The 27,706-nt window shown below is 44.8% G+C and overlaps 1 protein-coding gene and 1 long non-coding RNA gene across 13 annotated transcripts; one reads left to right on the top strand and one right to left on the bottom strand.

Moving 5' to 3' along the window:
• Nucleotides 1-135: 135 nt before the first annotated feature.
• Nucleotides 136-19,332, bottom strand: LOC308474665 (uncharacterized protein). Of its 6 annotated transcripts, none has more exons than XM_081001245.1 (7): nt 19,195-19,332; nt 13,084-13,272; nt 10,641-10,770; nt 9,028-9,069; nt 5,444-5,485; nt 1,729-1,776; nt 136-248 (listed from the first exon to the last, which is right to left on the bottom strand). In XM_081001245.1, the coding sequence occupies exons 2-7, from the start codon at nt 13,139-13,141 to the stop codon at nt 236-238; spliced, it is 333 nt and encodes a 110-aa protein (XP_080857371.1). In that variant the 5' UTR covers nt 13,142-13,272; nt 19,195-19,332; the 3' UTR covers nt 136-235. The 6 variants fall into 6 exon arrangements, with proteins under 6 accessions (XP_080857371.1, XP_080857373.1, XP_080857372.1 ...); XM_081001247.1 differs by having other exon boundaries at nt 13,084-13,225; XM_081001246.1 differs by having other exon boundaries at nt 13,084-13,266; nt 19,195-19,331.
• On the top strand, nt 15,895-27,677 carry LOC308474688. Of its 7 annotated transcripts, none has more exons than XR_013984839.1 (6): nt 15,895-16,356; nt 17,020-17,401; nt 21,316-21,528; nt 22,985-23,120; nt 25,246-25,396; nt 27,244-27,677. It is a non-coding gene; the product is annotated as an uncharacterized lncRNA (long non-coding RNA). The 7 variants fall into 7 exon arrangements; XR_013984840.1 differs by having other exon boundaries at nt 15,901-16,419; nt 17,086-17,401; XR_013984841.1 differs by having other exon boundaries at nt 15,904-16,356; nt 21,426-21,528.
• Nucleotides 27,678-27,706: the final 29 nt, after the last annotated feature.

Here is a 27,706-nt window from a genome sequence, read left to right as displayed (position 1 = left end):
CTACCCCAGACCTGTCTCCCTGCATCTATTCTCTTATCAACCCCAGCAAAAACACCATATGATTTTGTCTCTGTCCATTCATGAGCAACTCAACAACCGGGGTTATTTCCTTGCCATAAAATAAGACAACATGGATCTTTTTATAACTACAATTTATTTTGAACAAAGAAAAAAATCAGGAAGGTGAACCAGGACTCTTTGATTATTTCATTCTTGATATGAATCTGAGCTTTGCTTACAATCCACCCCTGTAAAAAGAAATAAGGGAGAAATGATATTGAGATCCACATAAGTATGGGACTAAAGTTCATTCTATCCTATTTCTCTGTGGATTTTTAAGGGCAAATCCATATAGCTCCTCAAAAATCTGGGCATAGATCATTACATCAGGGGAAATGGCTTGCAAAAATGTGCATATTAGTCAAAACTGTAAACAAAAATGTCTTTTTCTGGAGAAATTTGCACTAAAATGTTGGTGAATATTCATGGGAATTTGTTATGGCAAAATTCTGCAGAAATATGGAGTAATGAATGTAATTTTGATTTTGTTTTTTAAGAGAAACTGAGAAGACCGAAATCGATAGATCCATCTGTCCCTAGTAGCAAGTCCACTTGGGAGTGGCAGATCTTGATAAGGAGAATTGTACATGAAATACATAAAATCAGTGGTTTTTTCTGGGGGGACTCAGGGGTACGCAGACCCCTAAACATTTTGTGAATCTAAGTTTGGCCTCATTCAATATGAGTAGGAAAATGAGAGTACCCCTAAACATTTTTTTTAGAAAAAAGCAGTGCATAAAATGCATGTGTGACATATAAAACTTCCAAGGAGAGCTTCTGAAAGATGTGTCACTTTCTGTGGGACTGGCTTCATCTGTTTCAATTGTGCATCAACAGAGCTCTGCTCACTAGCTGGCTGCTATGAAGAGATTATTTTAAAAAGAAAGGACTCAGGCATCCCTTAAAAGGTAAAGGTAAAGGACCCTTGATAGTTAAGTCCAGTTGCAGAGGACTCTGGGGTTCCAGCACTCATCTCGCTTTACAGGCCGAGGGAGCTGGTGTTGGTCCACAGACAGTTTTTCCGGGTCATGTGGCCAGCATGACTAAGCCGCTTCTGGTGCAACAGAACACCGAAACTAGAGCACCAAACGGAAATGCCATTTACCTTCCTGCCACAGCAGTACCTATTTATCTACTTGTACTGGCATGCTTTCGAACTGCTAGGTTGGCAGGAGCTGGGACCAAGCAATGGGAGTTCCCCCCATTGCGGGGATTCGAACCGCCGACCTTCTGATTGGCAAGCCCAAGAGGCTCGGTGGTTTAGACCACTGAAGGAGTGACTCCACCTCCATCATTCTACCTGGACACTGAGGTCCAGTGCCAAGGGCCTTCTGGCAGTTCTCTCACTGCGAGAAGCCAAGTTACAGGGAACCAGGCAGAGGGCCTTCTCGGTAGTGGCGCCCGCCCGCCCAGATGCGAAAAAGAACAACAACTACCAGACTTTTAGAAGACATCTGAAATCCTGGGGAAGCTTTTAATGTTTGATGCATTACTGTATTTTGATATTTTGTTGGAAGCCACCCAGAGTCATATGGGGATCCACAAGAGAATAGGAACAGGGCAATGTTCAGATCCCAGAAAAAAATCCAGCTCTGGTCTGGGTACATTGGATCAGGCATGCTAATGTGGAGTCACAGCTTGCCAGATTCCTTCCCCACGCCTACTCACATGTGATGAGAGCTGCTGTGCTGAATTCTGACGGAAACAGTGTGTTTTCTGCAAAAAAACAGATAGGGGAATATAGGCAAAAATGGAATGGTGGCTTATTATTGTCATTCTCATTTACTATTTTAAAATGTTCAGATTACAAAATATCAGAACTTTCTACAGAAAACAAACAAATGAAAACCCATACTTTTAATATAACATCACGACACTAGATGATGATCAATGTACAGTGGTTAAAGATCCCTATTTTCAAAAAGGGGAAAAGAGAGGACAAAAATAATTATCGCCCAGTCAGTCTGACATCAATACCAGGGAAGATTCTGGAGAAGATCATTAAGCAAACAGTCTGTGAGCACCTAGAAAGGAATGCTGTGATCACCAATAGTCAGCATGGATTTCTGAAAAATAAGTCATGCCAGACTAACCTGATCTCGTTTTTTGACAGAATTACAAGCCTGGTAGATGAAGGGAACGCAGTGGATGTAGCCTACCTTGATTTCAGCAAGGCATTTGACAAGGTGCCTCATAATATTCTTGTAAAGAAGCTGGTAAAATGTGGTCTTGACTATGCTACCACTCAGTGGATTTGTAACTGGCTGACTGACCAAACCCAAAGGGTGCTCATCAATGGTTCCTCTTCATCCTGGAGAAGAGTGACTAGTGGGGTGCCACAGGGTTCTGTCTTGGGCCCAGTCTTATTTAACATCTTTATCAACGACTTGGATGATGGACTCAAGGGCATCCTGATCAAATTTGCAGATGACACCAAACTGGTGGTGTGTGTGTGTGTGGCTAACACCACAGAGGTCAGGATCACAGTTCAAAACGATCTTGACAGATTAGAGAACTGGGCCAAAACAAACAAGATGAATTTTAACAGGGAGAAATGTAAAGTATTGCACTTGGGCAAAAAAAATGAGAGGCACAAATACAAGATGGGGGACACCTGGCTTGAGAGCAGTACATGTGAAAAGGATCTAGGAGTCTTGGTTGACCACAAACTTGACATGAGCCAACAATGTGACACGGCAGCTAAAAAAGCCAATGCAATTCTGGGCTGCATCAATAGGAGTATAGCATCTAGATCAAGGGAAGTAATAGTGCCACTGTATTCTGCTCTGGTCAGACCTCACCTGGAGTACTGTGTCCAGTTCTGGGCACCACAGTGCAAGAAGGACACTGACAAACTGGAACGTGTCCAGAGGAGGGCAACCAAAATGGTCAAAGGCCTGGAAACGATGCCTTATGAGGAAGGGCTAAGGGAGCTGGGCATGTTTAGCCTGGAGAAGAGGAGGTTAAGGGGTGATATGATAGCCATGTTCAAATATATAAAAGGATGTCATATAGAGGAGGGAGAAAGGTTGTTTTCTGCTGCTCCAGAGAAGCGGACACGGAGCAATGGATCCAAACTACAAGAAAGAAGATTCCACCTAAACATTAGGAAGAACTTCCTGACAGTAAGAGCTGTTCGACAGTGGAATTTGCTGCCAAGGAGTGTGGTGGAGTCTCCTTCTTTGGAGGTCTTTAAGCAGAGGCTTGACAACCATATGTCAGGAGTGCTCTGATGGTGTTTCCTGCTTGGCAGGGGGTTGGACTCGATGGCCCTTGTGGTCTCTTCCAACTCTATGATTCTATGATTCTAAGGCTTGGGTAAATGAAAAAGACCTGCATGTCTCTGAAAGAGCAGGTGCTTGGAACACGACTTATCTCAGAAGGTAATAAAGTCAGTTTTCAAGGGGCCACAACATTGAACCTTGCTGCTAGTGGACACAAGGTGAATAGTAGCCAAGAAAATCGTCAGCCATGGAAAAAAATATTTTATTTTTTATTTATTTCATTAAATTTATACATTGGTCAATTGTAAAAAAAAAAAAAAAACAACTCAAAGGGGGGAAATCACAACCCTACTTTAAAACATACAAAAGTTAAAAGACTAAAACATATTAAACATATTAAAATCATCTCAACTTTCTAAGCATCTGGGTCGGTTAGTCTAAATTGGAATGTTTTAAAAAGGTAAAGGTAAAGGGACCCCTGACCATCAAGTCCAGTCGTGGATGACTCTGGGGTTGTGGCGCTCGCTTTATTGGCTGAGGGAGCTGGCGTACAGCTTCCGGGTTATGTGGCCAGCATGACTAAGCCGCTTCTGATGAACTGGAGCACCGTTTACCTTCCTGCCAGAGCGGTACCTATTTATCTACTTGCACTTTGACGTGATTTCGAACTCCTAGGTTGGCAGAAGCAGGGAGTGAGTAATGGGAGCTCACCCCGTCATGGGGATTCAAACTGCCAACCTTCTGATCAGCAAGCCTGTGGCCAGCAAGGCTCTGTGGTTTAACCCACAGCACCACCTGCATCCCTTGGAATGTTTTAACAGGTGCCAAAAAGTGTACAATGAAGACACCTGCTTCAATAGACAGGGAGTTCCAAAGGGTAGGAAGTAACCAATCGAGTTCTTACAAATACAGAATGCAGGTATTACAAGACAACTTAGTAGTGTCAGTTCTGCTGATTGGAATGGTTGAGTGGGCACATGTGGGGTAAGACAATTTTGTAGGTAAACTGGTCCCAAGTTGTTAAGGACTTTATATGCTAATAGTAACACCTTGAACTTGGTCCAGTAGCAAATTGGCAAAAAGTGCAGATCCCTGAGCACAGGTGTTATATAGTGGCAAAGGTCATTCTTTGTGGTGGCCAAGGAGGGGACTAAGGAAGGAGGCTGGCTCTTAGGTAGATGTGACTTAATGGGTACAAAAAAGGAAGAGAGAAATAGTTGTTGGGCTTCGGATCAAAGGATAAGGCAACTCCTTTCAGCTCATGATATAACTTTTAATATTTACTTTTGGTTCTCAGATTGCATGTATGCAGATCCCTGTCCTACAGAATTGTTCTCATCCCATGTTTTATAGCATGGGTAGGCAAACTAAGGCGTGGGGGCTGGATCTAGCCCAGTCTCCTTCTCAATCCGACCCACGAACAGTCTGGGAATCAGCGTGTTTTTACATAAGTAGAACGTGTCCTTTTATTTAAAATGAATCTCTGGGTGATTTGTGGGGCCTGCCTGGTGTTTTGACATGAGCAGAATGTGTGCTTTTATTTAAAATGCAGCTCTGGGTTATTTGTTGGGCATAGAAATTCGTTTGTGTGGGTTTTTCCCCTCCAAAATATAGTCCGGCCCCCCACAAGGTCTGAGGGACAGTGGACCAGCCACCTGCTGAAAAAGTTTGCTGACCCCTGTTTTATAGATTTCTTTGACAACAAATTTTGACATTTGTGTTCAATTGGATCATCCTTGGACTTATGGTTGTGTTGTTTTTGGAACACAGTAGTTTTGTTATCTCACTCTGTATTCCTGAAGGGAGATCCACAGGGCTGAGAAGGTCCAGCAGATCTCTGGTTTTGTTGGGGGGTTCCCAACTAGTCCCCATCCACAGATCTGCCAAAGACACATTGCAGTATCTTCCGTAACCCTGCAGTGTCTCAGCCAACAAAGCTGAGCTTGTTCGATCTTATGTCAGTGTAAACCCTGAAAATGGGCATTCCAAGGGCATGGTGGGGTTGAGAAAGGAGGGAAAGGGGGCTTATTCTGGCTCCTAAACCATGTGCCCTGGGAACCTGGCATAAACTGAACAGGCAAAGAGGGTAGTTTAATGCAAAAGTCACAATAGAAATCAGTCGGCATGGCCCAATACTTAGCAACTGGGCACAGTCTCACCTGGTGGCCCCATCAGAATGAGATTTGACGTGTTCTTTCTTCCTGAAATGGGAAACAGTTGATTGCCTTTTAGCCAACCAGGCCGAACACATACACAAATTCATGCATGCAGAATACATTATCACAAAAACCCTGTTTATAAACTGTGGAGTGTGGTGTTTAACGGTTAAACCTCCTGAATGTCCTACATCTGGGGAGGAGCTTCCCAGGAAGTGGAAGCTGCGTTGTTCTTTGTCTGTGTCTGTGTAAAAAGCACTTTCGATTTTGGTGGAGAGAGAGAGACACACACAGCATGTGTCCGAGTTCCGATGGAACTGTTTGTTGTTTTGCTTGCTGTAAATAAACGCTGTTAAGAAAGAACAGTGAGTTGACCCTTTTTTCCTTCTTCTCATACGGAAGCAACCGCTGCTCAGCTCTGCAGCTGCCTGGAAGCAGATTCATTGCACCGCGGAAGTGTGCCGGACAGGCAGTAAAGTTCACAGGTTATGGGCCGTTCATTTTGCTGCTAAGTGTGAGAAATGAATGTTACGTCCAAGTACAGCTTTGAAGTCCTGCCAGACGCTGAGGCAGTCAAGATTTCGCTGGTGAAGCGGAGCTGAAGGAAGCATCTTTGAGCACCGGCCAGCAGAAGCGTGAGTAAGCTATAGCCCCAGGAAAAATGGCTCAGGCTCCAGAGGCTTTCACCTTGCCTTTTGAAAGGCTGACTGGTCCCAATTGGGAGGAGTGGTCCGTAAGGATGAAGTACTGGCTGTTGGGAGAACAGCTCTGGAATTGCATGCAAACGCCACCACCTCAGGCTAGTGAGACAGTTTCTGAGGCAGAAGTGGCTGCAGCTCTGGAAAGGGATCAGAGTGTCCTGAGCATGCTGAGAGCAAGCGTGGACGCTTGGCTGTTGCCAAACCTTGAGGAGATCAAGGAGGCCCGGGTCACTTGGCAGGCACTGCAGAAGGTGTGTGTAGCCACAGTGGGAGCCAAAGACCGAGAGGGGGCCGTGAGCCCAGTGGGGGCTGAAAGCCATGTTTCTGGAAGCTGTTTTTATGCTTCAACACATCTTTGTGATGGACAGGAACAGAGGTAGAGAGCTGAGAGGAAAGCAGTCGCAGGCTGTTCCTCTGGAAACTGTGCACCCAGGAGTGGGGGTGCAGGGAGAAGCTGTGAGAGCTCCGTAAAAGCCTTTGTCTCCAAAAGATGTTTTCAGTGTGGAAGTAGTGGCCATCTCGTGAGAGACTGTCCTGCAGAGGCGCAGCAGGAAGGGCCCAAGGCTGTCTCCCGGAGCAACCAGATTAAGACCTCTGCAAAGCATGGGAAGAATGCCAAAAGTTTCAACTGGGTTGAGCGCAAGGAGTCAACAACATTGTTTCATCTAGCAGCTTTTATGGCTGTTGTGAAACCCAAACAGGAATCCAGTCTCTCCTTTGTTGTTGACACTGGAGCCACGCACACTTTAGTGCCCTCAGCTGGACTTCTTTGGAACTGCAAGACTGTGCATAGTGGAAGATATGTGTCACTGGCAGATGGAAGCAGAAGGCCACTGACTCAGTCTGGGACCCTTTATTGTTCGTTCCTAGATCATGATGTTCAGGCTTTTGTGGTTCCAGAAATAGCCAACTGCCTTTTATCCATGTCTGCTCTAGTAGCTGGTGGTTTCTGTGTTCAGTTTGCAAATAACATGTGTTATTCTTCCAGGGATGGGAAGCAGCTTTTCAGTGTTGAGTGCAAGAATTGGCTGTTCGTGGTTGAGATGCCTGTTGCTGGTGATGACCCCCCTGAGGTAACACAGGTGCAGTGCGCAAACATCCCACCACATGATGGCTGTTCCCATCTATGGCACTGCAGACTCGTTCATTCGAGTTGGTCCTATGTCAAGAAGGCCCCAGAGTGTGCAGATGGGTGGAAATTAAAGGGATGTGATAAGTTTCTGGATTGCAGAGCCTGTAAGCAATCCAAAGTGAAAACATGCTCATATCCCAGGTCGAGCAGAGAGACAAGCAAGCCTTTTGAGCTGGTCCATGCAGATTTGTGTGGGCCTATGCCAGTAGCATCTCTGGGTGGGTCTAAATACATTTTGCTTCTCTTGGATGATTTTTCGAGGAACTCTTGGGTTTTTTCGATAAAACACAAAGGGGAAGCCACTGCATTGATTAAGGATTGGATCACAGTGGTAGAGTTGCAATTTTCTGCCAAATTGGGTAGCTTTCAGAGCGATAGAGGGGCGGAGTTTACTGGGTCTGCACTGCAGAGTTTCTTCCGCCAGAAGGGAATCAGTCACAGGCTGACAGCACCACACAGTCCTCAACAGAATGGTGTTGCTGAACGCAAGAACAGAACACTACAAGAGGCCGTGGCTGCCATGCTGTTTGACGCAGGACTCCCACAACACTTTTGGGCTGAATGTTGGAAATCTGCGGCTTTTGTGAAGAATCACGTGTTTAATTCAGCTGTAGGGGACACGCCCTATTTTCTGCTGCATGGTAAGAAGCCCAAAGTGCATTTATTACGTGTTTTTGGCTGTGAGGCTTGGGTCCTCATCCCAAAGGCCAAATGCAGAAAGGGTGGACCAAGGTCCAGGAAGATGATCTTTGTCGGATATGAACCTGGGTTCAAAGCATGGTGGTTCACATATCCTGATGACAATCAGTCCCGGCTGCTAGTGAGCAGCAGTGCTGAATTTTGTGAGCAAAGTGGGTGGACACGCATACATGGTAACCCAGATGTTCTTTCAGAACAGTTTCTTGACTCAGATGAGGAGGAAGAGGAGGGAACTGAACCTGTTGCTGAGGAACAGAGTCCAGAGCAACAGAGCCCAGAGCAGTAGCGGCCCAAAACCCCTCCAAGGGGGTGGCCTAGAAGCCCTCCACAGTCCACTGTCAAGTCTGAGCCAAAGAGTGAGCCGGCCGCGCCCGCAGGTCCAGCTGTGAGGTTCAAAAGATACAGCAGGTCAGAGGGGGAGTTCTCTAACACTGGGGGTAGTCTGGCTGGCCCTAGTGGGTCAGAGGGGGTACCAGAGTTTACGCTGAGATCAGCTAGAACCACTAAGGGTAAGCCACCTGACAAGTTTGAAGCCACAAGTGTGTGGGTTGGTGTGGCTAGGTGTGAACCTGAAACTTTAAGGATGTACAGAAGCTGCCTCAGGAAGAAGCCAGCAAATGACATGAGGCAATGCAGAAGGAGATGAGCTCAATGGAGTCTCTAGGTGTGTTCTCCCTCACAACGTTGCCAGCTAGCAAACAGGCTGTGAGTAGCAGGTGGGTTTATCGCCTTAAACCCACAGAATCTGGAGAACCACAGTACAAGGCTAGGTTAGTTGCCAGAGGGTTCACGCAGCGGAAGAGGCTGCATTACACAGAGGTGTATGCTCCCACCTCTGCGCATGCTCTTAGCTGTTGCTGCACAAATAGGTTGGGAGATGAGCCACTTTGATGTGGGGTTGAGAAAGGAGGGAAAGGGGGCTTATTCTGGCTCCTAAACCATGTGCCCTGGGAACCTGGCATAAACTGAACAGGCAAAGAAGGTGGTCTAATGCAAAAGTCACAATAGAAATCAGTCGGCATGGCCCAATACTTAGTAACTGGGCACAGTCTCACCTGGTGGTCCCATCAGAATGAGATTTGACGTGTTCTTCCTTCCTGAAATGGGAAACAGTTGATTGCCTTTTAGCCAACCAGGCCGAACACATACACAAATTCATGCATGCAAAATACATTATCACAAAAACCCTGTTTATAAACATTCCCCCATGAAAGCAGCCAATGAATTCATTTTCACCTGTGGAATCTTCAGGTGCAGTCAATAGCTTTCACTTCTCCGTAACCTTTTTAACAAATATGGCAATTTTGTGTGATGCATTATAATCTGTACCCAGCAACAGAAAGAGTTTTACTTAAAGGTGAGTCATTACTAAGTCCTAACGCCACGGGATCCAGATAACATGTCCTTGGGTGTGATTATAGGTGACACTCTGCTAAGAAAAGTAGCATGTCCCGCTCCTTAAGGAAGCTGCTTGGGTAATATCTACCCAGCCTGTTCTGATCCCTCTAGTACCTCTTCACCTCAACCAGCTGAAGAGGGAGGCTTAGCATTGGTGGGGCATAAGACCACCTCATGAGAAGAGAAGACTCTCTAGAAAAGACCCTGATGTTGGGAAAGATGGAGGGCACAAGGAGAAGGGGATGACAGAGGACGAGATGGTTGGACAGTGTTCTCGAAGCTACCAGCATGAGTTTGACCAAACTGCGGGAGGCAGTGGAAGAAAGGAGTGCCTGGCCTGCTCTGGTCCATGGGGTCACGAAGAGTCAGACACGACTAAACGACTAAACAACAACAACAACAACAACAACAACAACAACAGGGCTACATTCCATGTTCTGTCCATCTCCACTCCCTTTCTTCTCCCTTTCTGCAGCTCCTCTCCAGCAGACCCCGTATTCAGAGCAGCAGTGGTGGCCAGCCGAGAAGAGAATGCCAACCACCAAGCAGAAGGCAACCCCATCAGAAGCAGCCAGGGCTGTGCCAGCCAGGAAACATGCATAGCCATTGTCCTCTGCCCTTGTGGAACAACTCTCACCACCCCAAGCCCTCCAATCTCTGGTGCCAGTTGCAGCAGAGGGATGTGGGATGTCGCTCTCCTGTGAGAAGTGGCAAGGCTGGGTGGTCAGGCACAGTTGCTGTTCCTGTTGGGGATACCCATTCTCCCTGCCAGGGCCTGATGGCAATGGGGAGAGCAAGGGTGCCTCCACTGGCATGCCCAAGACCTCTGCCCTGTTCAGCCCCTCCCTCAGATGCTGGCAGGATTGTCAGCTCGTGTAGCCAACAGAAACCACAAGGTCAAGTGCTTCAGGCAGGACATAACCATCACCTAACTGCTGGCTCTGTGATAGTGTTGGGGAGCTGGCAGGGTGGCTGCAGGCGATAGTGATGTCAATGTGAATTTCAGGGTGCAGCGGATGGGGGTGCTGCTGTTACTTTCAGCTGGTTGAATGCCCTCCACCTGAGCATTCTGCAGATCTGCTAGGACATGGCTGCCGCAGCAGCTGCAGGGACTGGAAGTTGCCCCCCTCCTCCACCATCTAATTCAGGTGGTAGTGTGGGATGAGAGCTGGCTGCAGCTACATTGGCCAGTCCTGAGGGTGGGGCATAGGACGTTCAGGATCTTATGGAGCCATAGAATTGTAGATGACCCTGAGGCATCCTATCTCACCTTTTACAGCATATCTTCAAACTGTCACATTTTCCAAGCATGTCATAAAAGGGTAAGCACTTGTCCCATCGAAAACATTTACCCTTATTAATGCTTATGCAGTCATGGGAACCATAAACTTTAGAGGCCACTGCAAAATGAGAGGAAGAAAGGGAAGAGTCAACCTTTATGGCTAGCATACAATACATTGAGAACTAACTTCCTCATGAGCATCTGACCCTATTATTCAGGCATTGGATTAAGTGTGTTTGTGTGTGTGTGTGTGTGTGTGTGTGTGTGTGTGTGTTTGCGTGTATTGAAAGATGAGTGACGCTACAATCTGTGGTGGCTGATAAAAACTCAGACCTTCATGTGATGGGTGCAAGGTCTGAAGTGGGGCTATCTGTGTGTTCTGCTGGGTGCACTAGGAGACCTCCCTTTGGATGTGAATCTCAATTGCGCAGTTTCAAATTGCAGGAAGGTTTCTGAGTGGCTTCAGCTTAACACATGCAGACCCCCTCTTCAGACATTCCTGCTCAAGACAGGAGGGTCAGAGGTGGAGCTATGAGGGTTCATTGGGTGGGGATAGGGCAATCCAGCCAAGTGGACAGGGTATAAAATCAGCAGCAGCAGCAGCCATTGAGAATCGGGGGAGAAAATTGTGAAACTACCTAAGCTGCAGTTTCTGAAACAATGCAGAAACAAAAAAAAGCCATCCTTCAAGAGTCATACTTCTCTTAAATATGTAGTGTGGTTTCAACCAGCCTTGGTAATGGATACCAATGAACTGAAAAGCTCAATCCAGATCAGACTGAGGAACTGTTAGTGGGAGATCGCTTGCTCTTGATGGGGTTACACTTCCTTTGAAGGAGCGGGTACGCAGCTTGGGGATACTTCTAGATCCACTGCTGTTACTTGAGGGTCGGATTGCAGAGTGCCTTCTATTAGCTTCAGTTGGTGGCTCAGCTATGCCCCATCTGGGCAGGGATAGCCTAACTACTGTTGTCTATGCTCTGGTAACCTCTTTACTGCAACACGTTACACATGGAACTGCCTCTGGAGATGGTTCTGGAGCATCAGCTGGTGCAGAATTCAGTGGCCAGGTTGCACACTGGGACAAAATGGTTTGAGCATGTTACTCCAAATCTGACCCAACAGCACTGCCTGCAAATTGATTTCCAGGCCCAATTCAAAGTGCTTAAATGGCTCAGGACTACAATACCTCAAGGACTGTCTCTCTCATATGAACCTACCCAGACCCTCTGATAACCCTCTTAGGCCCTTCTTCATGAGCTTCCTCCACTAGAAGTCTGGAGCGTGGCAACACAAGAATGGCATTTTCTGTGGTGGCTTCCCATTCATGGAATGCTCTCTCCAGGGGGGCTTGGCTGGTGCCATCATTATATATCTTTACATGCCAGACAAAAACTTTCCTCTGTTAACCAGGTCTATGGCATTTAACTACCTGTGGCCTTTTAGAAGTGGGTGTGATGTTTCTAAGGTGTTTCTCTACCCCCCCCCATTTTTAATCCTTCTTTGTGGGTTTGTTTGTATGTTTGGCTGGTTGGTTGGTTTTGATTTACCCTGGGTTGACTTGGGTAAAATAAAATAATAGCATGGTAATGTATGCATACATTGGTAAAACTGCACACTAAAATACATTATATTACAGGGAAGTTCATGGAATTCAGAACTATGGAGAAATGAATTTAAGATTATGGAAGAATGAGAAACCAAAATGAAATGGAAAGGTTTGTACATCCTTACCCAACACACTTTACATGCTTTGACCCCCTACCCCTCATGTTTTTTGAATGTTTGAATAGGTTATTGACTTCTATTTCCCTTGTTGCATAACTCCTTTATTGTTTTAAATGTTATTTGTTAATCAATGAAATGGTAAAAGATAGAAGCACAAGGAAATAAAGAAATACTCAGTGTTACAGCAGGTTGAAAGCAGCACAATAGCATCATCATTGAACTTACTGTTCCAAAATGTTACCCAAATAAATCCATTTTTTCCACAAATCTGTTAAGGTATATTATTTTGTAAAAAGTTAGCTTAATCATAGTTACTGTGAACCAAATTTTATCAGTACTCCTGTGTGATGAAGATGGTGATGATAGCCCACCCTTCACCAGTAGGTTCCAAGGTGGGTTAAAGCAATTTGAAATCCAGTTACAAACACATCACAGTCATAGGAATAAAGTGGGCCCTGAAAACACACATCTCAGGTGTCAAGAGGTGTAAAGGGTTGCATCCTTTACACCTCTTGGTAGGTGGTAGAGTGAAGATGCCAGATGCACTTCTGTTGGATGGGAATTCCACAATTTAGGGGCTACAACAGAGAAGGGTCTCACTTGGGCAACTATCAGATGTTGCCTTTAACTCTCAAAGTCCTAACTAGCTTGGGACCCAGAGCTTCATTTTGCTTAGAACAGCTTGACACCCATAATATCTTACCTGGAGAAGCCCAAGATATCAATAAAAGAGCAGCAAACAAAAGCCCAAAGAACTTCATGGCTGTTTTCCTTTGAGTTCTGCAAAATGGGGCGGACTCTGTTTTTCTGTTGCAACCAAGCCAGGTGAATTGGTGATGGAAGCTCTGAGGGGGAGGCAGGAATGGATCAGATGAGGATGAAACAACTGAAACTCATTCCAAACAAGAAAGAGATTTTAATACATGCAGAACTGATTATTGTAAGACAAGTTGGTCCATCATCTCTAGCCATGGGCCATGTTGGCTGATGTTGATGGGATTTGGAATTCAACATCTTGGAGGGTGGGAACAGATTCCCCATCACTGTTGAAACACACTAAGCACCTTTGAATTTTACCTGCCAACTTCAGCTAGCCCTTGCACATCTGCCTGTCAGTGAACAGCAAGAACAGAATTCCTTGAAGGGGTTTGAATGCAATGCTATAAGGAACCAGACGACAATATGGTCTCTATGGAAGCTGGTTCTGAAACTGAGCCTCTGTTTTCAGACACAGTAGTCCTCTGAAGCTTGGTTGCTCGGGGCAGGGTTCAAGCAATGAAGACATTGAAACCATGTCTTGCTTATGGACTTCCCAGAAAACTTTGAATGACTAGCTCTGAAAATAGAATGTTGAAGCAAATAGACTCTTGACCATATTCAGCATTGTTCTGCTTATGTTCTTAGAACATAAGAAGAGCCTGTTGGACCAGGCCAAGTGCAGCACCCTGTTCATGGGCAGCCAGATCCTTGTGGGAAACTCACAAGCAGGATTCGAGCATGAGACCTATCCTGCAGTTTCTAGCAATTGATACTTCAGAAGTATTGCTGCCTCTTAACTGTGGAGGCAGGGACTCGGGTGGCGCTGTGGGTTAAACCACAGAGCCTAGGACTTGCCGATCAGAAGGTCAGCGGTTCGAATCCCCGCGACGGGGTGAGCTCCCATTGCTCGGTCCCAGCTCCTGCCAAACTAGCAGTTCGAAAGCACATCAAAGTTCAAGTGGATAAATAGGTACCGCTCCAGTGGGAAGGTAAACGGTGTTTCCGTGCCCTGCTCTGGTTCACCAGAAGCAACTTAGTCATGCTGGCGCATGACCCGGAAGCTGTACGCCGGCTCCCTCAGCCAGTAAAGCGAGATGAGCGCTGCAACCCCAGTGTAGGTCACGACTGGACCTAATGGTCAGGGATCCCTTTACCTTAACTGTGGAGGCAGAGCATAGCCATTATGGCAAGTAGCCTTCAATAGTCCTCTCCTCCATGGGTTTCTCTAATCATCTTTTAAAGTCATCCAAGTTGGTGGCCATCACCCCTGTAGGAGCAGGCTCCTACATGATAAGTTGTGCATGATAAAGTACTGCTTTTAATCTGTCCAGAATTGTCCAACATTTGGCTTCCTTGTACATCCACAAGCTGTAGTGTTATGAGAGAAGGAGAAAGACTTTTCTCTATTCATTGTTCCATGCCATCTTTATTCAAAAAACTTCTATCATGTCAAGTCTTACTTGCTTTGTCTCTAAACTAAAAAGTCCCATATGCTGTAAACTTTGCTCACATGGGAATATGGTTTCTGGGACCTCTCAACCACATGCCCCATGTCATTTGTGCCAACATGTACCATGACCACTGCTGCCACTCCATAGGCAATATCCACTATGCTTGCTCCAAGCGGTCAATTCACCCTGCCGTCTGTATTGATGTTCTGGATTACCCACAGCCAGGATCCCTCCACCCACAGAGAGTATCATTGGCACAAAAGGATAGCTGTTTGTCCCACAAAAAATGAGTCCCTTCTCAGGAAATGTGCTGCTTCCTGAGATACCCTTACTCTTCCTGAATGCAAGGGAGCTATGGTTGTTGGAGTGGGACACAGCTATAACTTCTCTGAGTCTTATTTTTTCCAGGCCTCAAGGGAACAAACCTGTTCCTGCAGAGCCCTGAGCTCATTGTACCTTAGACACACTCAGGAACAATATATTTCGGAACCTGGGGCAAACCACAAAATGGCACCTTTCACCCCACTAGACAGGGAAGAAGAGAGGAGTGAAGATCTATATCAGGAACAAGGGGAGTGGGTGAAATTAAATCAACCCAAACCAATGGCTGAAATTGGAATAGTGGCAGGGGGAAAGGGGTCTGATGTGAATCACGCAAGGGCAGCTATATGATACTTCCTGCAGAGTATAATTGACATGATGTTTACTGACTTTTGAAAGAATGAGTTTAATGGATGTGGCATTATGTAAGCACATTATTCTAGAAGTAATGAGGAAGAGGAAATATGGGAAGTATAGGAACAGGAAGAGAAGAAATTAAACATTAAGGTGAAGTGGTGCAGATATAATTTTAAGGTGAATTTGTCACATTGATATTCACTTTTCCTCCAGTGTGCTCAAGACTGCACATGTCCTACGGTGCCCAGACAAACCCCCATCAAAGAAATGACAAGTCCTAAAAGTTCATACCCGCACAAAGGCTGCTATATCCCTAAACTCCAGATCAAGTTAAAAAAGTGCCTGTCCTAATACCAAGCGTTGGGACACCAAACTTCTTGCTTGTACAACTATCTACTATAGGTAAAATGGTAAAGGTAAAGGACCCCTGACAGATAAGTCCAGTCCACAGATGACTCTGGGATTGCAGCACTCATCTGGCTTTACTGACCGAGGGAGCCGGCATTTGTCCACAGACAGTTTTTCTGGGTCATGTGGCCAGCATGACTAAGCTGCTTATGGCAAAATCAGAGCAGCGCACAGAAACACCATTTACCTTCCCGCCGGAGTGGTACCTATTTATCTACTCGCACTTTTTTGGCATGCTTTCAAACTGCTAGGTTGGCAGGAGCTGGGACTGAGCAACGGGAGCTCACCCCATCATGGGGATTCAAACCACCAACCTTCTGATCGGCAAGCCCAAAAGGCTCAGTGCTTTAGACCACAGCGCCACCCGCGTCCCTATCTACTATGGGTATTACCCATTTATTCCTATTCCATGCTTTCTCTCTTTCCAGTTTCCAATTCAGGGGCTAGCCCTTCCATTAAGCAAACTGAGGGAACTGCCACAGGCAGGATGCATGTGGGGGCAGCAAAATGGCACCCCCATGGAACACTGTTTGCCTATTCACCCCCTCCACTGGAAACCACAGGAAGGGAGAGTACAGTTGTACAAAGGTCCTGTTTGGGAGTTGCATGCATCTTGTTGTCAACTATGAGAACAGAATGCTAGACCATTAACCTGATCCAGCAGGCTTCTTTTCTCATCAGTAAGTAGATCTGCAATGCTCCTGTTGCCATCTGCACTGGAATCCATGTAGCAAGAAGTGATGGTATGTAGGGCTGGATGATATATCAACATATTATACAAAACCAGTTTGAAGTTTATGTTGTGATATCGTTTTCATAATTTTTGACCTGGCAATATATCACGAATCATGGTGTATCTCTGTGCATTGTGCAAAAATCACAATGCAGGGGAAACCATGAAGCCAGGCAATGCCTCTACATAGCTCCATCCTTATTTCATACAGCCTGATATATCGTGATATTTTGTGATATATGATGATATATCAGACAGTGTGATAAATTGTTGTTTAGGTGGTGATATATCACACTGTTGAAAACCAGATATTGCCCAGCCCTAGATGTTTGCCTCTACATAATTTAATCCTTATTTCGGACATCATGATATATAGATATACCACAATGTTTAGCTGATGATATATTGTGATGCTGAAAATCAGATATTGCCCAGCCTTAATGGGGAGAGAGGAGTGCGAGTGAAGCCCTATTCTTTTCTCAGGCAACATCAAAGAAAAGAACACTATGTTTCTCTGTATGCATACCTATCTAAGCTTCTGAGATTGTGTTCAGTTCGTCCTGCACCACCCACTTCTCCACATCTCAGGTGGTGACTATGTGTCTTTCAGAATTACCCAATGCACAAAAAAATCAACAGTTTAAGATGTCTGGCTTTCACACAACTGTCATTCCAGAATATGAGGATGAACAACATGAAAACTCATCTCTCTGAAAATCTTTCAATATGGATGTTTGCTGCAGCTAGGATTTCAACAGCCCCAGCAATGGGAAACCTTGAAAATCTACATTTGTTTTTGTGACATAAGAACATATGGACCTTTGGCCTATTGTGGGAGAAAATATGTGTCATGCATATGTGTGTTTCCAAGGCGATGAAGGATCCACAATTCTATTATGTCATCTGGCGGGATTTTATTTCCCATGCTTCAGAAATCAATGCACAATATCACCACATCAGCTCAGGAAATATGGATGCCTTGATTTATATTGGTATGTCAACATTTATTTCTCCTATTATTTATTGTTTGGTTGTTTAGTGTTTGGTGTGATGCAATGCTCTGCTTCCACAGTCTGAGGTTGATATTGTGTGGCCCTGGACACCCCCCCCCCATTGCAATGGCAAAGCAGTTTGTGTGACCACTAACATCTTTATTAACTGCAGTAAAAATGGGGGTGGGGTCAAATCAGTGTATATAATTTTTGCTCCATAAGGAACACAGCAAGTAGTTCTGATTCATATTCGAAACCATTAAAAGCAACGGTCTGTGGATTACTATTTTGGAAAGCCATATAAATATTTTGTTCCTGTGATTAAAAGCACCATAGCAATCCCAGTCATTGCAGTGGTTGAATTCTCAGTAAAAGTAACAATGAAAGTCTATTGGCTTCTCTTTTCTGTCCTCTCATGGATGGTTTTAGCTCTCCCAGGCAAGATCTCCTTTGATTAACAGGCTATGCCTGGTGTAAAGGATTTACATGACATATTATATAAATGAGTGGTGCAGAAATATCCTTTGAATCTTCATTTCCACAAATAGCAAACTCAAGTAGTTGCAGAAATAAGACCCTGAAGAAACAAGATAGTGGTTTATTGTACGTACCTGAACGACCCCATTTGTCATTGGGTTGGCATATGTTCGGAAAAACCTGGACATCTCCTTTTGGAGGAGGGGCAACATGCCCATCCACATGGATTTGTACATCTTAGAGGAAATGTCCAGGTTTTGGGGGTGGGTGGCTTGGGCGCAGGCTGCTCTGCACATCTCAGCTGCTGCCAGCCTGAGCCATAGCTGTCAATCATCCCTTATTTGGCGGGAAAGTCCCTTATCCCAGAGCCGTGTCCCGCTGCTGTCCCTTATTGATGATGTCAATTGATGATGCACTTCCCAGCGGAGAGGTGACGGTGGTTTTCCTTGCTGCATCCCCTTTGCCAGGTTGCTGCGCTGTGGGAACCACCGCTTGAGGCCTTGTTTGGCTGCTGGATGGGCTTTCTGCCTTTGGCTCAGAGGGGCTCAGAAGTTGATCATACCTGTGCCTGGAGAATCCCTTATTTTGGCTGCTGATCCCTTATTTTTTAGGCTGCTGGTCCCTTATTTTCAAAACTGTAAGTTGACAGCTATGGCTTGAGCCGAGGAAAGAGGTGCACAAGCAAGGTGGCAGTGGCCCCACACACCTGCATGCCTCTTTCACCAGCTCAGGCTGGCAGCAGCTTGGGCTGTCCTCCTTTTTGCTCTTCGAGATATGGCAACCCTAATTTATCAGTCAAAATATGGGCAGTACTTTAGAAAATAATAATAATAACTAAATACTCTTTATTAATTTTGCACATAACTTCTGAAAACAACAAAACAAACACCACAGGGGATAAATGGTTAATTACATTTTGTAGGACAGTACAGTGGTACCTCGGGTTACATATGCTTCAGGTTACATACGTTTCAGGTTACATTCTCCGCTAACCCAGAAATAGTACCTCAGGTTAAGAACTTTGCTTCAGGATGAGAACAGAAATCGTGCTCCGGTGGCGTGGCAGCAGCAGGAGGCCCCATTAGTTAAAGTGGTGCTTCAGGTTAAGAACAGTTTCAGGTTAAGAACTGACCTCTGGAACGAATTAAGTACTTAACCCGAGGTACCACTGTAAATATAAATGATATAAACGACTAGTGCATCTTATACTCCACAAAAGGAAAGCAAACCTTGGAAATAAGCTGAAAATGAGGGGAAATGGGCATGCGTTAAAAATAATAATACAAAACTCTACAATTCATATCATTTTCACTTACACCATACTTATTCCTGGAGAAGTAATAGAAGCGCTTTTAAACACTTGCCCCCCTCACTGCCTGACAAGAACTGGAGAGGGGAGAAGTTAAGGCTGCGCACCAGATTCAACCAAATCACAAATTCAGAGGAATCCATTTTCTCACCAAGCTAGGCCACACTCAGTCCGCATGACAAATCATCCAGGTAGCCAAGAAACAGGATTCTACTTTGTGACATCAGAGCAGCATGAGAGAGAGAATGGTCTTCACGTAAGACATTCCATCTTCATCACCCCCACCCCATTTAATTCCTGAGCTACTGGAACAGAGTCAAATGTTTGTTTGTTTGTTTGATTTTTATTTTTATTAAAGGCACCTCTACAAATACAATATAGGTACAAATTTTTGATTCAGATATTTTTTTCATCTCAGAACTTGAACTGCAGGAGGTGAGCTGCGATGCTGCTGAGATTTCCTAGTTCAGAAACACAAGTCTTGGGGGTGGGGAGACCAGAAATTATTTACTCAAATCACCAGGAGAAGATGGTGACACCTAAATTCTTATCTGGGTTGAATTTTAAGCCAGACAAGTGAGGAACACAACTCCCCACCTGCACCTCAAAGTAGACCTCCTCAATTATTCGTACACACACACACACACACACACACACGACTGAATTTAGGTTTGATAAGGCCCTAAGTTACTGAAGATAATGGGGCCCTTTATATGTCCAGCTGTCCTTTGTCAACAACAAATTGTCACTGTTTTTTGTGTTGAATATATGCTATATGGTCATTTATGGACCTAATAAGTATCTAAAGCCATTTGCACATGTTGCCATGCAACCAGTCTATGCAGAATGAAGGCACCCTATATATAGAAAGGAGCAAACCCGTGATATTTTAGGGAGCAGGCTAGCAGGCAAGGCCCATTACTTACATCATAGGAGCCTACACAACACAAAACACTGTTGCTGTATGTAGGTTTTATTTCATCTGTTTTTTATCTTATATTTTGGAAATGCACATCCAGTTTTCCCCACCTTTAAATTTTTTGGGGGGGCCCAAGAGAGTGGGGCCCTAAACTATAGCTTGTTTAGCTTATACGTAAATCCAGCACTGCACACACACACACACACACACACACACACACACACCGTTCCATGCTGCCTACCTAAGCTGGGCTTCCTGACAGTGGCCGGTGGAACTAATGAAGGAAAGAAGGTCGTAGACGCACAACCTAAGAGTATGCAAGATAGCAAGGGGGCAAAAAAACATCCTTTCCATCTTCACAGGTGACATTAGGCAGGAAGCAGAATCACCCAGGAAAGGAGGAATGTGGTGGTGCTGGGTGGATGAACTTTGGTACCTGGGAATATTAATGGTGATCAGAGAGAACACATATGGGAAGGACCACAGATCAATGACAGAGTCTGCTTGGCTTACAGAAAGTCCCTGGTTTAGTTTGAAATGCTCTCCATCTGAAATCCTGGCATGTCACTCCCAGTCGGTGTAGACAACATGGAGTTAGCAGGACCAATGGTCTGAGCTGGTATAAGGCAGCTTTCTGTGCCCCCCCCCCCTTTGGGCAGGATGCAGTTTGACTTACATTCCTTTGTATAAAACAAGCCCGAAGGAGGCCCCCAACACACTCACAGGTCCTTGTATGATCAGTGGAAATAGTTGGTCCTGTCAAATATTAACCACTCTCAATTCCAACCTGAAAATTGCCACCTGCCCAGATATTAACTTGTCTGAATTAATTTTAAGATGTACAGTGGTACCTCAGATTAAGTACTTAATTCGTTCTGGAGGTCTATTCTTAACCTGAAACTGTTCTTAACCTGAAGCACCACTTAAGCTAATGGGGCCTCCTGCTGCCGCCACACCGCCGCTGCACGAGTTCTGTTCTCATCCTGAAGCAAAGTTCTTAACCTGAGGTAATATTTCTGGGTTAGCGGAGTCTGTAACCTGAAGCGTATGTAACCCGAAGTACCACTGTATTTTAGTTAACTGATGTCTGTTTTTATGCATATTGTGTTGTTTCTATGATGTTAGCCGCTCTGAGCCTGGCCTTGGCGGGGGAGGGTGGGATACAAATAAAATTATTATTATTATTATTATTATTATTATTATTATTAGGTCCCAAATTAAAGAAGAGGGAGAAAATTTATTCGGTTTGCGTTTAAAGGCAAACTTCTCTCCAGTTCACAATTTCCGGTTTCTTCTTGGCATATTATTGCTTTTTGCAGGACGATGGCCATTGGTGGCCACTGTGCCCTGTGAGTGTTGGGCCCATGGGAGTCTTTCGACTTCTCATATTTGCTCTTTCATGGATGAATCTGGCTGCTGAAGGTAAGGTGTGTGCTTCTGTTTCTTTTTGTAGTTATTAATGTTAATATGGCTGAAATAAGTAAAAGAGGGAGGCAGCAGTTACAAGTTACCAGTCTCTGCAGCCACAGCAGGCGCTGTGATTCTCCAGTGGTTTGTCTTCACCCCCAGAGGCGTATTTCATTGCCTCTTGAGACAGACGGGTGCCAACAACAATAAAGTATTAAGGCCAATTAATCCAGTTGTCTAGCAATACTGGTGTAGCAGGTTGCCATTTGCCTCCACACCTGCAAGGAAGATTCATGATGCAAAGTAACGGTTGAAAGGCCATATTTATGAATATAAGAAATACGGCATCTGCATGCCAAATTTGGAAAGCGTTTTGTCTTATTCTGATATGGAAACGACCTTTCGTTCCCCTGGGCATGTTAATAGCTGCTGTCTTAGGGCTTAGCCACAATTAACTTTTTTGTCCTGCATGTTCCAGGCACAAATCCATGCATTAAAGTTCTGTGTCCGAGTGCTTCATCTTTTTGCTCTGGAGATCCCCCCACGAAAACCCGCTCTTTAAAGTCGAAGTGCAACAAATGGCAATTCAGGTTTTCTGTGGATTGCTGTTGGCTCTGATTCAGGGGTAAAGAAAGAGCTTTCATGGGGAAAGTTCTGGACTGGGGAAAAGAAAAAAGAAAGGGTGCTTGGACGTAGAGCCTTAAAGCACAAATTATGCATGGACAGTGCACAGGAAAGGTAAGTCCATAGTCTCCCCAGCCAAGGTTTGGGAGAATTTTATTTCCTCCTTCCTAAGTGAGCTTTGGGTACATGAACTCAGCATGTGAACCCTGGAACTGCTATCCAGCATTCACAAGAATGTGCCCCCCCGACCCACTGTGCATAAGGCTGTGACAAATGGCTTTTAATGCAATAATGTCTCAGTGCTCCTCAATAATGCCTCAATGCACCAAACACTTATGTACTTCCTCTCATGAGGATACTAAATGCCAAACCAAAAATATGGCCCATGCCACTCCCAGCAAGCCAATAAGAATTGCCCAGAAGTATATAGAAGTTTGGTGGGGGGGGGTACTTCCTTGTTAACCTCCTATGTTGCAAAACCCTGGTGTGTGCTGCATGCATACATTCTAAGATACATTGCATATTCCCCCTTAAAATATGATATTGCATGTCAGCAGGGGGGAGGGATAGGAGGAGCCCATACAGCACCTGAAATGTCTGGCTGCTTGAACTGAGGTTCCTGCTGGGCTGAGTTACCATGGAGCCCTGAATGAAACTGAATATTGCTGGTCGTCTTTGATGTGTGAAATATTGATTAATGTAGCGCTGTTTTGTAAGGACGAAATCCCAAATGATGAAATCCCAAATTACAATCACCACATCATTATTATTTTTTACATGGTCATTAACAACTTCTTCTTCTCCTTTCCTCTCTCCCTCTCTCTTTCTGCATTGGCAACTTGCATAGATAACCCATTTGATCCAAACCTCTCACGTGACCTACTCATGTGTTGGCTCGACAAAGGATTGTGCTCCAAGCATACGTGCCCTTTTCTTTCTAGGACTACTGCACCATGCGGCAAACGTGCAGTTTGCTGCACAAGGTAGACAACTCTTCAATATTATTCTTGCAGGTTTGGAAATGCTTGCCACTATTCTTGTTAACAGCCATATATTTCCAGCTATGTCCATGTCGTGCTTCCCTGTGATGATTGCCTTTTTGAACATAGCTGAACTCTTTAATTTCCCCCTGTAGGGAAAAAAATCGGCTCTAAGATTTGGAGAGTGATTGGTGTTTGTGGGTCTATATAACATTTGTGGCCATTGTCGGTCCAATCTCACCTGCCCCCAAGTTTTAAAACACTCCCCTTTTATAGGGATCTGTCCTAGATTTGGTCTGGAGAGAATCGGGCAGATTTGGGTTTCAGCCAAATTGAGTGAAGCAGTGGCATAGCTAGCCGCTTGGGTGCCCTGCACACAAGCCTTGCAGCCGGGGGTGGAACGAGCTGCTCATGGGGGCGCGGTAAACTGCCCATGGGGACAGGGTGAGCCAAGGCAGGGCACGCTGCATGGAGCCTCTCCACCGCCTCCCCCTCAGCTGTAGGGTGACTGAGGCGGTGGGCAGACGCTGTCGGGATTCACAGAATGCTGTGTGAGATAGTGAGTCTGCAGGCTTGAGTTTGCTAGCTGATGCAACTGGCTGATGCAATCAGCCTGCAATACTTTCTAGGCCGAATTGCCTCCCATGTCCGCATGTGTCTAAACCTGCAGAGTGTTGCTTTGCAAGTGCATTCACGAGCTGGTGAGTGGAGGGTTTGAGCCTGCAGGGTGCTGGTTTGCAAGGGGATTCCAATCTTCCTGGGATCTGCTTCCCTAGCACATTCCCTGAAGGGAACAGGCTGGTGAAACAGACTCTTGCAGCCTTCCTTCCTGATTCCCTGACCGTTAGAATTCCTGCTCCGTGATTGCAGTCATGGGGTTGTTGTCTTTCACATGATGGTGTATGTTCTGACTCCACAGAATGGGAAGTGACAGAGACAGGGTGTTTGTGTTACTGTGTTCAGTGAAGTGGGACTATTGTCCTTTGTTCTTTCTCTTTGCTGTCTGATGCTAGAGAGAGAGGGAGCCATGTTGCAGTGCTCCGTGTGTAGATTAGCCAAAATGCTGAGTTGCTGAGGTCTGTTACGCAAGCTGTGCAAACTCTGCGGATCCCTAAGTGTGCCGGTGTCTGTTGGCATCAGTCGCTGTGATGTCCAGGCTAAAGAAAGCTAATGAAGCTCCTGAATGATTGACCAGGAGGGAGAGAACATGTCAGTCGGGCATGTGTCTGTGCCAGGGTCTTACTCAAGTGTAAGACAAGCTCCTGACACTAACTGCCCCAGACCATACTGGGCTGCCTGACACAGTGATCTGGGAGTGTCTTCACCCCAGTGGCATAGGAAGCAGCCAGTGAAGACCCGGGTGTCATCACTGAGGGGGTGACAAAATGGCCAGATTATGTGTTTTTTTAAAAAATAACTCCCTCAACCACCGCATGCCCCTTCCTATGCTGCTGCAGGAGCACTCTCCCCTCGAGTGATTTCCAGAAACCAGAAGCATTGCTTCCTCCTCCAACTTTGCAGGCAGAGCACAGCCTTTATGGCTAGTAGCCTTTGGCAGCCCTTTCCTCCATGAATCTGCATAATCCAGCAGCTTTTAAAAGCCCTAATTAAGCATTAACCTGACTCCCAATTTGATTCAGGACTGGAACCAAGGAAGCGGGGCTAGGCAGAGCCCTACACTTTTGTACTTGGAATGTTCAAGGGCAGTGTTACAGTCATGTCTCTGGCCTCCACTCCTGAATGATTGTCACGCTTGAAGCTTATAATTCTCAGGTGTTTTTGCTTGGAGTATTTGCCACGCCCTTCGTCTGGCCAGTTATCATACACATTCTGCTCAACGTAATGAGTCAATAGATGTTTTATTGTGTTTTGAATATCTTGTTGAAACCCACCCAGAGTGGCTGTGGAGACCCGGCCAGATGGGTGGGGTATAAATAATAAATTGTTATTTATTATTATTATTATTATTAACAAGAGTTTAATGCCCAAGAATATTTTCAACAGCCTATTTCCCCCTTGATATGTTCATGGATAATATAGCTCACACAGGCCATCATTCTGATTTTCTTTCTTTCTTTCTTTCTTTCTTTCTTTCTTTCTTTCTTTCTTTCTTTCTTTCTTTCTTCAGCATTGTAACAAATATGTGGCTGTGTGGATTTGGTAAAGGTTTTTGCTCAATGTGGTACTGCCCTCTCAAGCACTTTCAGTTTGGAATATGTGGCAGAGGAAGCCCATGCTGTGTGAAGTCCATTCCAGGAAAGTAGGCCAATCTCTCCAGGGTAAGTCCAGAGAAATGTTCATAACTATCCTTTCCAACTCCCATCTAAGTACATTGCCAGGAGAGGCAGTGGTGGCCACCAACACAGATGGCATAGACAAATTCATGGAGGGTAAGGTTATCAAGTGTCTACTTATCCAGCAGGGCTCTTTCTAGATTGTTGTTTAGTCATTTAGTCGTGCCCGACTCTTTGTGACCCCATGGACCAGAGCACGCCAGGCACTCCTGTCTTCCACTGCCTCCTGCAGTTTGGTCAAACTCATGTTAGTAGCTTCAAGAACACTGTCCCACCATCTCGTCCTCTGTCGTCCCCTTCTCCTTGTGCCCTCAAGCCTTCCCAAACCAGGGTCTTTTCCAATGAGGTGGCCAAAGTATTGGAGCCTCAGCTTCAGGATCTGTCCTTCCAGTGAGCACTCAGGGCTGATTTCCTTAAGAATGAATAGGTTTGATCTTCTTGCAGTCCATGGGACTCTCAAGAGTCTCCTCCAGCACCATCATTCAAAAGCATCCATTCTTTGATGATCAGTCTTCTTTATGGTCCATCTATCACTTCCATACATCTCTACTGGGGAAACCATAACTATAGCTTTAACTATACGGACCTTTGTTGGCAAAGTGATGTCTCTGCTTTTTAAGATGCAGCCAAGTGAGAGCTGGACCATAAATAAGGCTGATCGCCGGAGAATGGATGCTTTTGAATTATGGTGCTGGAGGAGACTTTTGAGAGTCCCATAGACTGCAAGAAGATCAAACCTATTCATTCTTAAGGAAATCAGCCCTGAGTGCTGAGTCCTAGATTGTACTGTTTCCTAATTCTGATTACTATGGCACAGAATAATTTCCTTCATTTTGCATTTTTTAAGTGAAAAGTTTTTGTTTGCTTCTCACAGATTGGAATGCAATTATAGTGATATTTTTTCTCTCCAGATTTTCCACTCCTCTGAATTTTATTATGGATTTATTGATTCAAAAAATGCACCAAAGTGCATTCAACGATGTGTATTTTAGCATAAAATGTACTTTATTTAGATAGTTTATGGTGGTGAACCTAGTTCTAGTCAAAGGGCTGGCTGTTTTCCTTTCTGGACAAACTTCCAGGGGCTACTAGCCAATGGAGTCCAGAAGCAAACATGGGTATGATCAGAGGCAAAGGATGATGGAACAGATTATTATTCCTAGAGGGCTGCATTTGGATCCTGGGCCTGAGGGTTCCCCATCTCTGGTGTATTTTGTGACAAAGTATTTGCTTCAATATACATTTTCAACCATTTTCTAGCCCAATTCCCTGCAATGCAGGAATCTCAACTAAAGAATCCATGATACATGGATTTCCTACATTGCAATAGGAAAAATTGCTTGCAAAAATATGTATATCAGACAAATGCAAATACCAAAATAAAAATAAGAACATATATTGAGAGGGGGAGACATTACAAATGGATGTAGGAATGAGGTGACCTGAATTTAAGATGGGGAAAACCAGAAATGAAGAGAAGCCGTTATAGACAGATTCTTCAACATTTTAGTGCAAATCTTTTCTAGTAAACACGTTTTATATGCATCTTTGCCTAAAGCATACATTTTTGCAAGCAGTTTCTCCTAATATGCATGCTATTTTCACTAAAATATGCATATTCATGCACACTTTTCTCCAATACATACATTTTTGTAAACCATATTTGGCTGAAAAACTGCATCAGAAAATTCAAAAAATTTCAAGCAAAGGTGGTGTTTCATTTCTTACATCACTTCAGAAAGTGTGGATTGGATCATTATACCTTTAAATGGAAAATGAGTCAAATTTCCCCTCCTGGCCAGCCTCACCTAACCCATTATATTCTTTAATAGGGTGACCAGAATGCTGTGGGTGTAACCAGTCAACAGCAGAGTTTATTAGGACTCCAGTGCTGAAGTCGGAAAAGTCTCAATAAAGAGAATTATGGGTGACATCAGCAGGTTTTGATGAAGAATAAAAGAGACAGCAAACCACCTGGGATCAAAATAGTGTAAAAGAAACAGCAAAGATGAGACTCAGCCACGCTATGGCTTAGAAGAATTTGTCCCATTTGGTCAAATCATATTTTGAAGCAAATGGAGACCTGAATATCTCGAGGTGTGTGTGTGTGTCTAGAGCCTTCTCTGATTCATGTACTCTACATCAATTTGCTTGGACTCCCAAGGAATCTTGCCACCAGGAATTCATATCTTCAGTTATCCATTTCATTACTGACACAATCAACCAACCAATAAACGATTTTGATGTGAAATTGCTTTGCTGAAAAGTTTGTGCATCTACTTCATTGGGTGGTTA

The sequence above is a fragment of the Podarcis pityusensis genome, assembly GCF_964106645.2.
Source record: "Podarcis pityusensis genome assembly, chromosome: 3".
Taxonomy (NCBI): Eukaryota; Metazoa; Chordata; class Lepidosauria; order Squamata; family Lacertidae; genus Podarcis; species Podarcis pityusensis.
This window is presented reverse-complemented; position numbering and strand designations above follow the sequence as displayed.

What these genes read in the sequence shown, in the direction of transcription:
- LOC308474665 (XM_081001245.1), bottom strand. Translation starts at nt 13,141, where the DNA reads ATGAAGTTCTTTGGGCTTTTGTTTGCTGCTCTTTTATTGATATCTTGG. An exon ending in GATATCTTGGGCTTCTCCAG is followed by an intron (nt 10,771 to 13,083) that starts GTAAGATATTAT and finishes CTCATTTTGCAG; the next exon opens with TGGCCTCTAAAGTTTATGGT. An exon ending in TTGAAGATATGCTGTAAAAG is followed by an intron (nt 9,070 to 10,640) that starts GTGAGATAGGAT and finishes TTCCCATTTCAG; the next exon opens with GAAGGAAGAACACGTCAAAT.